Genomic DNA, 17906 nt, shown 5'->3' with positions numbered 1-17906 from the left:
CCTACTGGTGGGGAGCAGGTCATATCTTCTTTGAGTTGCTGGACCTCTCGGGACAGTCTCTCAACAGCAGCGATGAGCGAGGAAGAGAGATTTGCTTCATACTCCCGGAGTTTACCCATCAGCTCCGCCACCGTTGGTGTCTCATCACCTTTCCAGGAGACCACTGCCAATGAGTTCCCATGCGTCGCTGGTGCGCTCCGTACCTTTTATTTGCATGTGCAAAAGGAGATGTGCATCCTTCTATTTGCGTGCCTCTGCATTACCGTCTCAGTTCACTGAGGCCCAATTAGCTATTCTCAGTAACATCCTCTGCTAATACCCGTTACGCATGTTGTGCACACAAGTTTGCCATCAGGAATGCACGAAGGGGACAGAACAAGCAGAACTCGGCAACGTTTGCATGGAAGCAGTGAAGCCAAGGTCAAGCAGCTTTCTAGACAATGAAGACATGAAGAAGGTCTGACACCCAAAACATGAAGGTGTCGTTTTCTAAAATGACAGAAAAGAAGTGAAACAGTCAAGTTCTAATAGGTTTCCATTCTAGGCACTTCTAACACTGTGTTTTAATGTAGTGGCAATCCTTCAGAAGGGCAATGATTTCAGGCAACTGATTTCAGAAACTGATTTCAGAAAAGGAAACTCACCGAGCACGACCTACGACGGCAAACCAAACTCCAAATGAAGCTTCTTGTCCCTAAATCTCAAGTTTGTCTTACTAACATTCAAAAGAAAACCCTGCTCAAATGCCTAACAAGCCTCTGAACGGTAGAGTCAAAATTCAGCTACTGAACTGTAACAGCTGCCAGAAAACTGAAGCTGACATCAGGTCATCCAATTTGAATGTAAGAGTCTACATCAGGCTTGCAAAATAAACAGGCTGTGGGCTAGGTCACCTTGCTAAGAAATTCAGTTTAGCTGCCACACTGTGTACAAGTGCTCTTTGCTCTAACACACAACCACAAATCTGGTGAAGAATCCGGCAGACGGGAAGACGAGGGCATGGAGAGACTGCTCTCCCCTTCCCACTTAGGAAAGGTACATCTCTCGACATCAAGGTGCTGTGCTGTGAGCTTCGGTTCGGAGCCATTTCATTTGATAACCATCACCACTTCACGGGCTGCGTTACAGAAGCACCAAGCCCCCAGACTCAGCACACTGTCAGATGTGTGTCACAGTAGTACGTACCTTGTCACAAGTAGATGGTTTTCTTGACCATGTGTATTCACTTGCCAACTGAAGACTGATACACTGATGTCAGGAGATATTACTGTAAAGGACAAGACGTTGTTTCTTATTGGTAGAAAATACAAGATCTCTGGTGTTTTTAAAACACCACTTCCTAGTTTGGCTTCCTTCTGTTACATCACTCATGAAACACAACACACACTAAGAATAATAAAAAAATTTACACCATAGCTAACGTCTCTGTGATAGGTTTCAGTCATAGTGCCCCCTTTTCTAGTTCAAATTGTATCCGTCCTAAGCCAAATCAAATACACAATTATCAGCTACTCAGGTTTTCCACACAGTAAGAGTGGATCAAGACCTTTAGCTAGATAAATAGTTTAGCCAAAAAATATGCTAGCAACACATACATTGCTACTTTTAGAAAGCATACAAATACTTGTCGAATATACTTGTATCACTCAGCTGGCATTCTTCATTGCCAGATTTGATGCAATTACGAGTTTTACGAATAGCTCCTTTCCAGCATAGTCAGAATGAAAGACCACAATTATCACACAAAATGAATAAAAAATCCCCAAACCCAACCCACGGGGAATTGGAATAAAGATTTTAACATAAACCATTGGCAGTGTTATACGCGAGTTCTCTCAAGAAGTGGGGACGGTCTGTCTCTCTGAGGAGGATGCCTTCTCCAGATGTAAGCAAAGTACGTGGCACATCATTCACCCTGACAGAGGAAGGAACAAGAAGACAGTTCATTTGGCAAAATGTTTCTCTGTTCTCTGTTGAATTCTTCATTACTGCTTAGGGACCCTCCCACGCTTTAGGATGTTTCATTGTGAACGTCTGTGCCCTTTTGGTTGTGTCAGCCACTGAAGCTGCCTTTGAGGGTATCAATTCTTGTCATAATTCTGAAGCCGGCTTCATCGCTAACCTCAATCCACACCCAACAGAAGCTCACGTGTGCCTTGCACTTGAACAGTTTCTGAATAAAGGCTAATTAGAAACCATCAGAAAAATGACAGGTATTTCTCCATGCCTCGCACTTCATGAAAAGGAGACAGAAAGGGGCTTTTTTGCTGTTGTTTTTGGAATTTGGTTTTGGGTGGTTATTTTTTGGGGGGGTGGGGAGGGTATCGTTTGTTTGTTTTTAACAAGTTTTTAGAAGGCACGCTCTCCAGAAACATGACACAAGTGGAGAAAATCCAAAGGTGCTCTTATTAGATTTTGACACGCTGTTGATAGAGGATGGCACCACAAAAGAGGGGGAAGTTGCCTCTTCAGGACTAAGTCAAGCTAATAAACAGAAAGAGCCTAGAAAGGTGACGCAAGTGTCTTCTTTGTAACACCAGACCTAAGTTAAGGCCAGTAAGAAGAGAGGGAAGGTGAATGACGCACCCAAACAAAAGGCTATGAAAATTATCACTGCCGCAGGCTCAAAGATATGGTCAGAGCATAACCGAATCTGTAAAGCCAGAGATGCATATCTAATTCTTGCAAGATCATGAAAGACACCGTAGGAGTTTGAACTGTGTATACGGACAAGGAAAGATAAAGTTATTGCCTTGAGACCTTGCAGGTGTAGGAACCTAGTAGCTACAGAGAGGACAGAATGGACAGGCAGATCATAGACTCATAGAATCATTTAGGTTGGAAAAGACCCTTAAGATCATCGAGCCCAACTGTGAACCTAATACTGCCAAGTCCACCATTAAACCACGTCCCAAAGTACCACGTCTGCATGTCTTTTAAATACCTCCAGGGAAACCGCGTAAGCTCCTACCAGCTCCTGCTCTCATCTTGTCAGAGACTCAGGGGTGAAATATCCCTCCGCTCCTTCACCAAGCGCAGCCAACAGCAAAACGGCACGGCGGCCGTGGGATGCACATGGGCAATGCGTTTAGGATCACAAATTACTACAGCGTCAGCCAACTACTTTGAGACCTACAGAGACTCCAGCAGGATTGTGTTGAGCCTCCGAGACCACCATTTTCTAAGTACACATTTACTGAAATACTGTCTTTCCAAATACAGCAGCCAGTCAAATCGTCTCCCCTACAATGCAAAAATTGATAACACCTCTTTCTCCCCAACTCTCCTAAACTTTCAGAGCTCTAAAATGAACTGGCATGAGACAATACATTCTCATACAACCTGATATGTTCCATTTAACTCACTGGTGCGTTAATGGTAAGAGTCTGAGGAGTGCCTAGGGGGAGACCCTACCGCTGAGTCACGAGGTTCAGACAGGACCCCCTTGCTTTCTGAACTCCTGCTCAGAGAGGAGTCTAGGTGCGGCTAAGTCCAGTGTTAGTCTCAGACTTGGTCAACGGTTTATTTTCTAAGGGTTGTAGAAGTGACCGCTCATCAGAGTATTTGTTGTTAGTAACCTGTTTGCCAGATGCCCCAGCCGGTGGCGTTCAATGAGAACGATCACGGCTAGATTAATGAGCAGTACAATTTATTAAAGCAACAGATACACAGGTTCTTTGGGTTACCGGTGATAGGATTGCTGGTTACAAGACACACACAAATACTAAGAAGATGAGTAACGCTGCTAGGCTACAAACGGCTTAAGCAGGTATGAAGCATTGGAGATTTAAAGTGAAGCTATAGAGAGGTTTCTAAGTTTTCCCGGGGAAACAGATGGGATACCCAGATGTTTTGGTCTTACCCAAAGGCGATCCAGTAGGGGGGGAAGGAGGCTCAGCCCGTCAACTGGTCCCAGAAGTCAGAGTGGTACGCGATGGTATCTTCCCCAAAACCCTCTTTCTCTTCACACATTTTATACTATTTTTTACCTTTCAGGTGGAGCTGAGTGACTCTAGTCATGCATACCTTTATCATGATTGGTGTAGAATTTCCTCGCTTTACTTTTAAAAGGATAGACTAGAAGAAATTCAAAGTGCATGCCCAGTGAGGGGTGGTTGCACCTTAGAGGCGAGTAACTTTGGGGATGGAGGTGTGTTTTGGTATTATACCGAATGACCAAAGTACACCAAAAGGACAGCATTTTGTCAAAAGTATGATGGACTGTTGGCCCAGGGTGGCAAATATGCAGCGTGCCAGCGCCAGGGTACCTCCAGTTCCCATTTATCACTGAGCCTGGCCACGATGGCCCCGCACGGCTCCACCCTCCGGACAACTCCTCTTACAGTCAGTACGCCAAGTTCTCCTGGCATTGCCGACATCTATGGTTACAAGGGAACTGCCATGGAATGGATTCCTCACATAGCAGCTGCACTTCACCCTGGCAGCTTCTTCAATGCTGCACCATTTCTAAAAACATTGGTTTAATTTCTAAGTCACCTCCAGCAATTATTCCACACAGAGCCATGGAACGTTCCAGGCATAAGGCTCCCCTTTTTGTCTGTATGGTCCTAAGGGCTGAATGGTCCACGTCCACCCATCCTATTAATTTGAAGGCTCTATTGGCATTTCCAGTTCCCGGCCCCTACAGAGTGAGTAAGCTTGTCAACAGCTTTGCTCTCCAAGCACAGGCAGGGCTCTCCCTTCAGACTAGCGACAAACCCTTCTTGGTGCAAGGGCGGTACCCTTCCTTTCTTCAGTGAAAACTCATCACGTAGATGCCTGTCCTTGTACCACTGAGAATTCAACACGACAGACACCCGGGAGAGTTGGTTTCAGGTAGCGGGTGGGCTTTGAGTGCATAGCCAACAGTGGGGCTTGTTTGCCCCTGCTGCTGTAGTTTGCCCCGTGGCGATGGCCAAATTATGGGCTGAATGTGTATAATCCCTATTCCACCACAGGCTTATAAGCAAGGCTACCGTATTAAAACCTACGCTTCCCACGCACCAGTAACAGGAGAAGCAAAGAGACACCGAGAGCAACAATAACCATCCCTTGGATATAGAGGACAGCCCTGAACTCAGAAGGGTTTCCTGGCTCTGGAAACCCAGAAGGCACTGAAAGATCTAGAGCAAGAAGTCGTGGAAGCTCCCGCGTTAGCCCTGCCAGGCTACAACAATCAGTTTCTATCAGATTTCCCTGAACAGGAGGGACAGCCGGTTGGCCCCAAAAGGTCAGCAAGGCGCAGCATGTTCCTCAGGAGAACTAGACCTCGTAACTCAGGGCCCGATTTCATGGACTGAGGCTGTTGCAGCAGCAGCTGTGGTGGTGGAGAAAGCAAGAAATAGTGTCCTGGGGCACCTCCTAAGGCTAAGGGTTCATTCCTTACTTCCTTGTCCTCCCCTCCAGAGTTCAAGCAAGTGCGGATGTGCCACTGTGGGGAATTACGTTGGGTTATGGCAATAACCGTACATGGTCATTGCCTTCTTTGGCGGAACCTTCCATAAATGCAACAAGATACACTCAAACCGCTGCCTCTCCCCCAGGCTGTCTTGCCCTGGCTCTCTGCCGACAGGAGGGAGCAGTGGGTGGTGTCAGCCTGGGGGGGTGGCAGGAGGGAGAGCGGGCGGTGAGAGGCGTGGGGGTGAGAGGACATGGGGCGGTAATGGGCCCAGGGCTGTTGGGAGAGCCAGCGCGGGCCCCGGGGCTGATGGGAGGTGACGCTGGGTGGCGAAGGCCCAGGGGGTGGCGGGAGGGACAGCGCAGACCTCGGGGTGTGACAGGACACCGGGCAGCGACAGACCTGGGGGGTGACAGGACAGCGGGGCTGCTGGAACCCCCTCCCCTAAGGGCCACTCGGCATTAGGGCAACGAGGGCGGGGCTGCCACACCCACATGATGCAGGTCTTTCTTCATAATGTGCTGAGCATATAAGAGGACCATGACACCGCGTGCTGCAGTAGGCGCCATCCCAGAGCAGGCACCGCCTGGCCCCAACCATGTCCTGTGTCCACTACAAGTTCTTCTCCAGGCTGAACTATGATACGGTCACCTTCAGCGGCCTCCACATCACCCTGCGCGACCTCAAGCGCCAGATCATGGGCCGCGAGAAGCTGAAGGCGACCAGGAGCGACCTGCAGATCTCCAACGCCCAGACCAAAGAAGGTGCGTGGGGGCGGCGGGCGCGGGGCCTCGGGGACCAGTGCGGAGCTGCACCCCGGCGGGGAGCTGCATTGCAGGGGGGAGCAGCACCCCAGTAGGGAGTTGCACCCCAGTGGGGACCTGCACCACTGCGGAAAGCGACAACCCGCAGGGGCCCTGCACCACCTGCCCCGGCGCCCCCAGGGGCCCTGGCACCACCTGCCAGACGGTGGGCTGGCCCCGCTGGTAGGTGACGGTGTGGAGCCGGGCAGGCTCACCGGACACCGGCAGCCCTGGGGCAGAGGGCAGCACACAGGCACTGACCGGTGGCGGCATGGCCGTGGTGGTGAAGCGCATGTCGGACACCTCCGATGCCGTCGGCAGCTGCAGAGGGAACCTCTCTGTTGGGGGAAGCAAAGAGGGGTGGTGGGGTGAGCTACTGGTGGGCAGAGCCCCTTGGGGGGTTACCCGGAGGGCAGGAGCACCACGAGGAGCAGGAGCCTGCTGCTGTACCTGCCATGGCAGCGGGTCAGTGTGGGGTTTGTCTGGGGCAAAGAGTGTTCTGGGGTTCTGTCCCCATGGCGATCATTCCACCAGCACCTGCCTCAGCCAGCCCTGCCAGGGTTTCATTTCTCATGCCACAGCAACTGCCCGTCTCAATGACTTCCCATCCTGCTGATGGTTTCCTGTCCTCAATGCTCATTTCTCATCCCGGTGAGGGTTTCCCATCCCCACGATGGATTCCCATCCCCACAGTGATTTCTCAGACCCGTGATGGTTTCCTATCCCAACGGTTTCCCATGCCCACATTTCCCTTCCCAAGCATTGTTTTTGCAGGGAGCTGAATCTCCTGCCCAAGGGGAAGGGATGCAGCCAGTACGGGTGGCCCTGCGATGCCAGCGTGTGAGCTGCCCCATCCTGCCCCAGTGAGGGGGGATGGGGCACTTTTTGGGGGTGTTTTTGTGCTTCCCGTCTCTGAAATCCTTACATGTGCACACAGAGTACTGTTCTTTTATAACCTTGCCCGTGCAGGAGCCCTGACTAAATGTTGACCTGATCTTGGAAAGAACAAAGTGGAGCTTGAGTGAAGATGGCCGACTTGCTCAGATTTTTCTGAGCACTCTAACCTTTTACAGTTCCGGGACTGTAACTTTCCATAATGGAGATCTAGTAACAGAAGCAATGCTAACCTAAGCGAAAAGAAAACAGGATTTTAAATATCAGTGGAATATCTGCCCATGGAGTCATGTTCTGCAAAGGCAGAAGTCCCTTCAAAAAGCCTGTGCCTCCTTTTAATTTGATCTGCATTTGTTGAGTGTGTTGAGACGATAAAAGTCGGTGTTACCTATAAAAGGTTGCTTTTCTCTCTGTAAAGGGATTCTCTGAAGTGCTGTGTAATGACATACTGATATACGTTCTTACAAACTGACTACTGCTTTTTTCTGTACTGATGTTGTTTTCAGAATACACAGATGATGACGCCCTGATTCCGAGGAACTCCTCGGTAATTGTCAGAAGGATCCCTGCTGGAGGAGTTAAAGCTACCAGCAGAACCTCTGTTACGTGAGTATCCGTAAAGCGGTGTAGTCTTTGCTAGGGGGTTCAGTGAGGTCACTGGTTTAATGGATATTAGTTTACCAGTGGCGTTCCAACTGCATCTCCCTTGTTAAAGCGGCTGTTAGTTTTTGTTGTCCTGGGGTAGGTTTCAATGGACCTGTCCCAAAGCAGACTGACCTTTTTAGGCCTGCTGGGACATGGGCTTCAGGCTCCAACAACGGTAACTTCTAAGATGATTCTGTTGGGTTTGTTCTTGGGCTTGATTGTTCTGAGACCCGAGCTGTAGATGCTGTTTCCTCCAGGTGGAGAGATGCCTTATGCTATGGGCTTGCTTGTATTGCTTTCAGAGTAAAGACAGATACGCACCGTAGTGTACGCTTAGAATTTGTTCCCATCCCAGAGGAGCCCGATTGTCAGTGTTTGGCTATTTCCTGCATTTGCGGGAGGAGGCAGGGTATGGCAGGTACTCTGAGGCCCCAGATCTGGGGTGTATTGGTTGAGATTACAGCTACTCAAACGTGATCCTGCCTACAGGATTGTTGTGGTCATTTTGGGATTTTGGGGTTTTTTTTAGTTGCACTGAATGTGAGAATTTGAGAATGAGAACAGTTTATGTGTATGAATAGATGGCCACATTCACTAGATTATCCGAACAATGTCCTGATGGGCAGGTTTTATAACCTGTTTCACTGCTTGATGTTGGGCACAAGTACTCTATTTTAAGCTCTGATCACCTTCCTTTCTTTCTCCTTCCAGAAGTCGAATGGAGCCAGTGAGCGGAACACCAAAAGCAGTATGTAAAAGCACAGGGTCACACCTTTTTCTGCACACTGCACTGAATTCTGAACAACGTAGCCTTGTATGAAATTTTCCAAACAGTAGCTTCATATAATTTCTTCCAGTAAAACATAGCCTATGCTGCAAAGACAATGGATTTGATTCAGCATAGTAAGAACTGCGTAATGCCATCATTTGCACAGTTCTAATGGGACTATTGGTATTTGTGCCCAGTCACGCATTGTATTTCATCCTGAATATGCGAGGCTATTTCCTGAATGGCTTTGTGTTGTACAGATAAGGTACGATTGGTTATAGGCGATGTAGGTTCAAGGTTTGCACAACTGGACGTGGTGCCGTGCTCTCCATCTGTCTGTCTACAGCTAGTAACGTGTCTGTTGGCGTAGCTGCTTGTGCGCTTTGTGTTTCTTGCAGTAAAAATGCTCCGGAGTGTATTTTTGCCATTTTCACCTTGTATCACTTAGCTTCTGTTTTTGCTTGCTTTGCCCAACAGTTTCTGAAAACGTTCATAAAAAACACCGAGAAACCATTGTTGTTAAACTTGGTACTGTTTCTGGCTTTGACGTGGGGGTTCAAACAAAAACTAAAACTGACATACGCCCTACGTTCTGAGGACAGTTCTGGGCAGCTAAACGAGTCCTTTCCGTGCCTTTGAATACCTGGGTATTTGTTCCTGGAACTGTTTATTTGCAGTGATATTGTTTGGGCTCCTCCAAGTACATGAATGTCTTTAACAGATTGCCCTGAATGTAAATATCGTTGCTACACAAAGTGGTATTCTAAAGTTCTGCATTTGCTCTTCCCGCTTTCTCTGATGCAGCAGCTTCATCTAATAGCTTGTCTGCAAATGAAAATACCTGAAACCCAGTGTACAAATTTTGGCGCAAGGTTAGAGCCTGGGGCCTTTGTGGGGCATTTTTCATCAGGTTGGAAAACACTGTCCTTCTGCTGCTGAAATATAAATAAGTAACAGAAGGAAATGCTTGACTGGTAATAGCCTGGATTTTGATTTAGTCTTCTGTTCAGTTTCTTTAGTTCCCTTTAGTTTCTGATTAGTCTTCCATTTGAAATGGCAGTTTATACATTGACTGTCGATTCTGGATTTTGGATTATTTGGGGGTTGGGGGTTGTCGAGTCGTGTCCCCGCCCCTCCCCAGTTCTTCTGCAGTATTGCCTTAGGGTGGCAAACAAGTTTCATGGAGGTGTTGGTTCTAACTGACTGGTTGGAGGGACTGGCAGGAAATACTTCAGTAGAAATATAAAGGAAACAAAAAAAGACCCAGGGCTGGAGGGCCGTGGAAGGTGGCCGTTGGGCAAACGTGCTGAACAGTACATCAGTTACCCTTCCTGACCCATTTGACAAGGTTCCCTCTCTGAGATACTCTGGAGCAACAAGCTGATCTCAAGCGGGTCTGGTTAGTCTAGTTTCTTCTCATTAACCGCACGGGCACTCTTAAGCTGGCGTAGCTTTGGACTTTGCCTTGAGCTAATGCAAATGACACGAGGTCGGAAATGCCTCTTGCAGTCACACTCGGAGCGCATCGTGCAGACTTTCAGACTACGGTAGAGGTTAACTATTGCTATGTTTGGACTGTACAACTTGAATATGTGTTTAATTTTTTGTGAACAGATGGATGACTCCTCTGCATCTGCTTCTCTGTCCCAGCTTATTCAGGTATATCTATATTCTTACCAAATACTTCAAAAAAAAAAAAAAAAGTGTTTGCTTCATATTTTTAAATCTTGCACTGTGATCCAGAGCTGTATAACTGTTGTAATGCGAACAAGGCTTTACTTTAATTCTTAATAATGTCAAGTATTTATGTTAACCTTAAAATGTGTGTATGCTTTGATCCTCTCCTGTAAAGAGCAGTTGCCACTTTGGGGAGATAGAAGGGGAGAACCTTACCAGCACCAACGTCACGTTGCACTAGTGCTCATCTTCAAGACACAAAGGAGAAGCACTTCAGAGGCTGTTTGCCCTTTTTCATACATTCCGTTAGTTCTGCTTTGGGGAGGAGCGCTATTTTTACAGAAGCATGTCACTGGCTGTAAGGGACGGACATTCCAGGGGGTGTGGAGCAGCCAAATTAGAGGCGTGCCTGGAACACGGACAATTGCAGGGCTATTTCTGAATTTCTAGTCCTCAGAGCTGCAGATCCATTCTTTGACCGCTGCACAATTTCATCAGCTGTCGTATAGATACAGTGGGCAACACAATCTGATTTCCTTGAACGCAGACTGTGTACGCTGTGATTATGTCCCTAACCGTGTCTAGGAACACACCCACGCCTGTGTGTGGCATGCTGGAGGAGGTGACCTTCTGGAACTCCTGCCACGCCGCGTTTTGCTGTGGAGCTGCTGGCGGTTTTTGCCCGGGAATGTGTAACTTTGGCTGGGAAAGCACTAGTCATTGCGCCTTGTGAGAAGGCGTAGTGCTAGCCAATTCAGTGCCTGGGCTTTAAAGTTACAAAGCTCAGAGAAGGCAGGGCCTAAGGCAGAGGAGCTCGTTCTTTCTTCTGAAAAGAAAGGCTGGAGTTCATTCCCAGGACAGAGAAACCTCTCCCCACTAGCCACTTCTTCCCTCTCTCACCACAGACATGAAATTGTGGACACGTGGCAAAAATATTGGAAAAAATAATTCATTTGGAAGGTAGCCACCAGAAGAAACTGGTCTGCATTAGTGCTGTCCCTAAACGTGTCCTTGGTTCTGTAAACTTAGGTGAAGTTTTACTCTAAAATGTGAGAAGCCGTCCAAGAGGTGCACACATTGAAGCTTTTGAGAACATTGAAGTATTTCAGAACAATACAGGAACAACACCTCAGAGCAGCTCAAAACTGTGACTTACTCTACCCTCTGTAGCGCAGACTGGCTCAGCAGGGAGTCAATGTGTTGTAAAAAGTCCTCTGGTTTATTACTGCTATGTACGAAATGCCATATTTGAACTTTCGCCTATCCCTAGAAATGTTTTGTGGGTTTTGGATGTGTCTTGTACATCTCTTGGGTTCAAGCAAATCAGTCAAGTGTCTGTGAAGTTTTCTGTCACGGTTAATGGAAATGATTTCATAGGTGTCGATCTGCATTATGTTACAGTTGAGGAAAAACTGTGTATAGGAAACAACCATTTAATAAAATGCTGAAAGTAGTTGGTTGCTCTTGCGAAGGAATGCACCTAAAAGCAAAGTCACGAGTGGCTGATCTGAAGGCTTGGTGCTGGACGGTCCAAAGAATGTACAGTCCCTCCCTTAGACCCTGCTGGTATCTGCACTAGTGTGTAATTAAAACGTTTGAACAAATAGTACTTCAAAAACCAAGAAATCAGCTGGTTTCCTTCATATGAAGATCTAGTTCTGCGTAAGGCTTGTATTACAATTTGCATGGTAAAAGGACACGGCCAGCTGGAGAAACCTGCAGGTTTTGCTTACCGTAGTTAGCTCACTTAACACGAAGAAGTTAGCAGGGGCTCTAAAGTGTTTCTAACGTGTGTGTCGACTAACGGCCTGTTACACAGACTGCCAGTCTGGCTGAAGCCAGCGCTTCCGAAGAAGACAAAATAAAAGCGATGATGATACAGTCTTGCCGTGCATATGATCCAATCAAGTAAGTGTTGATAACGCCAGATCTGTTCCCCAACGATTACGGAGGAATGCTAGAGATGGTTGCTTTAACAAGAGAGACACATGCACCCCTTTTTCTTTTTCTCCCAAAAACCTTCTAGTTACATGAAGAACAGCCTGGGTCTACCTCCGCCATCATATACTTGCTTTCGTTGTGGAAAACCTGGCCACTATATAAAGAACTGCCCAACAAACGGGGTAAGGTTGGGGGGGGACTTCTGGTGTTACTTCGTTTTTGTTTTTTACCTTGGCAGTGAGGTAACAGACACATGAACACGCATATTAAGACGTGTTTCTCTTGGGGTGAAATAGAGAGGTTACATGGCAAAGTTGCAAAGCCCTTCAAAATTCAAGGGACACCTGCAATTACCAAGGCAAAATTTTCTTTTTTCCAGGCCACCACAACAAACATAGCCAGAGATCTTTCTCTGTCAACTTTCATGCATATTTTTCTGTATTTCAATATGACTGGAAATTTATTTTGGGTTTGAACCCTTTCTAAAGACACTTCACAGTTTTTAGTATTTCGTACAAAACCAGGATGTTTCTGCTGGCCCCATCTATTGGATATCTGCCTGGTGTAATGACACAAGCCTCTGGCTGAGCGTCCCTGCCATTTAACAACAATCACGGAGATGTCGTTTTAAGTGTGGGTCTTGAGATACGCCTGCATTTCTTTTCCTACCAGGACAAGACTTTTGAGCCTGTTCCCAGAATTAGGAGGAGCACAGGCATTCCAAGGAGTTTCATGGTGGAGGTGAAAGATCCCAACACAAAGGGTGCTATGCTGACCAGCACGGGAAAATATGCCATACCAATTATTAATGCGTAAGTATGGGACTAACGGGACTGACCCAGGAGCGAAGGAGAGGAACCGTGCGTCGATGCCTGGGCGGCAATGCAGCCGAGTGGGCCAGCACCTCTAGTTACGGGGGAGGAAGCACTGGCATTGCATCTTAACCTTAACACCTGTGATACTTTCTAATCCCAAGGCCCTAAAATAGGACGCTCCTCCTTTTCATGCCCCTGGAAGCTGCTTAAACTTGTGGCGGGCTAAGAATCAGTATTTCTGCAAAAGGTTTCCGAGGTGTTTGCAGTGGAGTCGTTCTCTTTGAAAGCACATTTTGCTTCTGTCCGATGCTGCAAAGGCTCCTTGCAAAAGTTAACAAGTTGCTGTAGGAGTGAGGTTTCCTCCCCCTCTGACTTTTATCACCTCCCCTGTGTGAAAGAGGCTGCAGTTCTCCTGTTGCTATAAACTAAGAAAATACTACTGTGTGCTGACAAGAGCGGCTGCTCTAAAATGCACTCGGTGGCACTTCTGGTGTTCTGCCATGGACCTCCTTTTGTAGAAGCTCTAACATAGACTTCTTCCATTTCCAAAACTTCATTACTCGGAGACTGACTTGATCCTCAGCCTGCCATTTACTTTTACCCTCTGGCAACACAGGAGAGGTGGGATTCATTTCACACGATTTCTAGCTGTCAAAAAATTATTTGCCTAGTCTGAGCTGATTTCTCCATTGACCCAATGAATGGGAGAGGTCTGCAGCAGGAAAATTGTTCCCCCTCCCTCTTCTCATCCTGTGGCTGTAGAAAAGGACTTTCAACTAGTGGCCTACGTTTTAGAAGGCTAATGTGGAGTGAGAAGAATTCCACCTGTTCTCTTCCCCTGAGAAAAGCCAAAGCTTGGAAAAGTTCTCCTTGACCCACCTTTAACTTTTTGCTCTCTCCTTCCCCACCCCGCTCCAGGGAAGCTTATGCCAGAGGAAAGAAGGAAAAGCCTCCCTTTCTACCAGAAGAGCCGGCCTCCTCCTCCCCCTCCGATGAGCCTATTCCAGATGAGCTCCTGTGTCCCCTTTGTAAAGATATAATGACCGACGCAGCTGTTATTCCCTGCTGTGGAAACAGTTATTGTGACGAATGTAAGTGTGACCCCATGGCTGTTAATTCAAAACATCACCTCTGATCCTCTGAAAGCAGAAACAGGAGATCAGGAAATTACTGTGTCACCGGTTCTATGTAGTACTTAAGCCCAGCCTGAATAGGAAAGGACTCTTCTCCTATAAAGGGCAAAAGAAAGGCCGAAAGCTTTTTCCTCCTTTTTATGTATCTCGTTAAATCCCCTTCGCACGTGGAAGGACGAGTATGAGAAGAGGGCGTAACTGCGCCGGTGATGACACTATTAGATAGCGAATGCATTTCGTTTGTCCACAGCCCTTTCCCTCCTACAAAATTACAGAGCCAACGCTGGTGACTTCCTGTGGTCTGCAGCAATCGGGTACTTGGGCATTTAATGCACATTCTCCTCCACGGGAGAGTTGGCTGAAACCTTCAGAACTCAAACCCGCTAACGGGTTTTTGAGGTCTCTTTTATTCACTAGCCCTGAGGTTGGTGACTTCTCACTGTACTAGAGAGTGGAAAAAAGGTGAGCCAAGACATCAAGACACCGCCTACTCCACACCTCCAGATGTTACAGGAGTGAAACATCAGGGCTGTACCGTTATTGGCTGCATACTAGAAAATTATTAGGTTACTGAACTTGAGCTTCATGTTCCCAATTCAAGATCATCTTCACCCATTAATCATATACATGGTTTTATAACTGACGAGAACCCCAAAAATGTCCTTAGTTTGGCTAAAATCTATTTTGACGACTCTAATTGCACACAGGTATTAGAACAGCGTTACTGGATTCTGAGGATCATACCTGCCCAACGTGTCATCAGAGCGATGTTTCTCCTGATGCTTTAGCTGCCAACAAGATCCTACGCCAGGTAACGTGATGGCTTTTCCGTGAACTGCTTGTAAGAGAAGTCTATTCCTGAAAAGCTGAAAGGGAAGAAAACATGAATCGGCAGCTCCTGAAGCAGGGCTAAATTGGACAAGGCTACATTTACTCCTCCAGTGCATGATCCCTTGTTACAGAAGCTTACAACTCCTTAGAGACAGTCTGGCAAATTCAGGTCACAGTTTTAACATGATTGCCTCCCTTTCAAATTCGGTGTTGACACTGAAGTGCTTTAAATACAGACACCCTGAGTTACCAGTCATTAATGCCGGCGCTTAATGCGATGTGTTCCTACCCCTGCCTGCTGATTTATTTTAGGATTGATAGCATTTACAGGAATAGGCGAGTGATGTTCCTCTGTGGAGCCTTTTGTTTGTGTGCCTCCTGAAGTTTCCTATCCCCTTTTTGTCCGTGTTTTTCTGCCTCTAGGCTGTGAACAACTTCGAAAATGGAACTGGCTACCCTCGGCAGCAGCAGCCGCAGCAGCCGCCACCGCCACCACCTCCACCACCACTCCTGACTGTCGGGCCTCCCGCCGCGCTGGTGACGGCCGCTAACCTTTCTAAACCTTCCTCTCAGCCAATCAGCGGGTTGTTGGAGGAGAAGGTTAGTTTGATTTCAGCATAGGCACTGATCCTTGTCTTTTAGCAGAGCTTCGTTTCCAACTCTTTCCAACCGTTTTTTGCCAAGGGCCGTCAGGTTCCGCTACTAAGACAAGCAGCACTGCCGAGTCGTCTGGGCCCCCAAGGACAATCAATACCCACAACGGGTAAGTAACGCTAACTTTAGAATTCCTTTAAAAGTCTTATCTTCAGATAAACTGAATGGGATTTTTTTCTTTTTCCCTCCCCACTGCAACAGGTCATCCAGTGAGAGCCACTACAATTCGCTCAGCAGGTGGCGGATCAGGCTGCGAACTGTAAGTGTCCCACAGAAATTCAATGCATTACTACCGGTAACTGTACTACTACTCCTGGTTAAAGGAGGCCGTAACACGTAACTCCTGCAACAGCTGATTTGCAATGAATAAGTACGCACAGGTAGTTGTGGAGAACACAAGCGGTAATTAATTTTGAAATGGCTTACTTTGAATTGCCTTTAACAAAGGGATCTGTGCTTGCACTAAGATTATTTAAAATAAAACATCAGCACAGGACTGACAAGGGGACTGCCAAAAACCAACACTTTCTCGGGAAACCGTAATCACATACGAAAATTGAATATAATTATAGGATCAAGTGGAAAGCCAGGCTAGAAACTTGGAAGCAGAAACTTTACATGCTAACAAGTTCTTCAATTTGCAGTAGCATCATTACATAAACACATGGAGAGAGGATAAAAAAATACCAAACCAAACCAAACAAAGCAAACCAAATTTGAGAGGAAAAAAGTTGGGGAGTGTGACCCTTTTTTCTTTCTTTTTCTGTGTGGTTTTTTTTCAGGTCCAAGTCTCCCTGCAGCGCTTCATCTTACTGTAGAAGTTCGTATACCTACACCAAGTCAAGATCCAGTTCTTCCCCCACTCACTCCTACTCTCGATTATTCAATCGTTCCCAGTCTCGTTCCTCCCCGCGATCGCCGCCGTATCCAAGAAGAGGCAAAGGGAAGAGTCGTAACTATCGCTCCAGGTCAAGGTCACGCGGCTCTCACCATTCAAGGCTAAGGTCACCCCCGCACAGAAGATACCATTCACGGTCAAGGTCTCCAGTATTTAGGGGCCAGTCTCCAACTAAACGGACTCTACCTCAAGGGGAAGGAGAAAGGGAGTGTTTTAACAGGTCCAGAGAGGTTCCACCATATGATAGGAAAGCTTACGAGGGCAGATCCCGTGACTGGAGGGATCCATTTGAAAAGGAAAGATACAGAGAACGGCGAGGGAACTCTAGACACCGGAGTGAGAAGTTTTACAAGGGCTATGCTGTTGGCGGTCAACCTCCACCTCCACAAAACAGAGAGGACTTTTCTCCAGGTAGGTTTGGTCCACCTGGCACCACACGAGAGAATTTGCCATGTGCTCAGGGACGTAGGCAGGATTATCCTGCTGGGCAGAGGCACAGAAACCATCATACAGCTGGAAATTGCCCTGAAAAACCATGTGGAAGGGAGAGCCGTGGCATCAAAGATCCTGAAACATCAAAAAAGAAAGAGGTGGAAAAACCACTGGGAGACAAGAAAGGCAATAAAGATAAAAAGCACCGGAATGAAGGATTTCCAAATGCTGAGTTGTTGGAAGGTGCGAGAAAACCAAGAGAGGCAGCTGCAGCAGAAGGTGTTACAGCGGAGTCTGTCTTCAGGCTCCCAAGCAGAGACGATGCCACCCCTGTGAGAAATGAGCCTATGGAAACAGAGTCTAGTGCTTTCAGACTGGGGTCTGAAAAGGAGGAAGAAGAGAAGGATAAGCCAAAAGCAAAGACTGACAAGGCCAAGCGGAAAGTAGAAGTGGCTCTTCCTCCTAAGACGGACAATACAGTAAAACCAGCTGAAGGTTCCAACGAGAAGGTGGACACGGGTCGTGACAAATCTCCTCGACTGGAACCTCCTGCGAAAAAGGCAAAGGAGGACTAGCCAAAGTCAGGCAGTGTTAAAACACCTTCCTCTTGAAAGGATGAGGGTGTTTTGATGCTGTCCTGCAGCGAGTAGTTGCTAGTGGGGAGGATAGAAGGGGAGTGCCTTATCAGCCAAGTTAGAGCCATTTCTGGAATACGGGCAATTGCATGGCTATTGTTCTCTTTGTTTACTCGCACCTGTATAAACACAAATCGCATGTTCATCAATAAAGTTAACATTCTTTTAGCCTCGTGTGTTCCCTGGCATGTCTGTGTTACATTTCTAACTAGCGTCTCACCATGAGCTAACAGAGATGTCTCAAAAATGATTAGGAAAAATGTGGGGATTGATAAGTCAGATTTCCTTTAAAAGGCAAGCCTAAACTTTGCCCCAAGAGAATTGACGGAAGCAGGAGATCATTCCCAAGAAATAGGGCACATCGATCACATCTCCCTTTCA

At 47.1% G+C, this 17906-nt stretch overlaps 1 protein-coding gene across 1 annotated transcript; it reads left to right on the top strand.

Annotated features, from left to right (window-relative positions):
• Positions 1-5996: 5996 nt before the first annotated feature.
• Positions 5997-17520, top strand: LOC135311280 (E3 ubiquitin-protein ligase RBBP6-like). The gene is given in 13 exon segments (XM_064440407.1): positions 5997-6162; positions 7602-7701; positions 8452-8488; positions 10124-10168; positions 12006-12094; positions 12213-12309; positions 12800-12939; positions 13861-14033; positions 14783-14886; positions 15330-15506; positions 15762-15769; positions 16343-17411; positions 17413-17520. Coding segments are annotated over 13 exon segments (2313 nt in total).
• Positions 17521-17906: the final 386 nt, after the last annotated feature.

Source organism: Phalacrocorax carbo, unplaced genomic scaffold (assembly GCF_963921805.1).
Source record: "Phalacrocorax carbo unplaced genomic scaffold, bPhaCar2.1 SCAFFOLD_36, whole genome shotgun sequence".
Lineage (NCBI taxonomy): Eukaryota > Metazoa > Chordata > Aves > Suliformes > Phalacrocoracidae > Phalacrocorax > Phalacrocorax carbo.
Note: the sequence above shows the minus strand (reverse complement) of the source record. Positions and strands in the feature narration are given on the sequence as shown.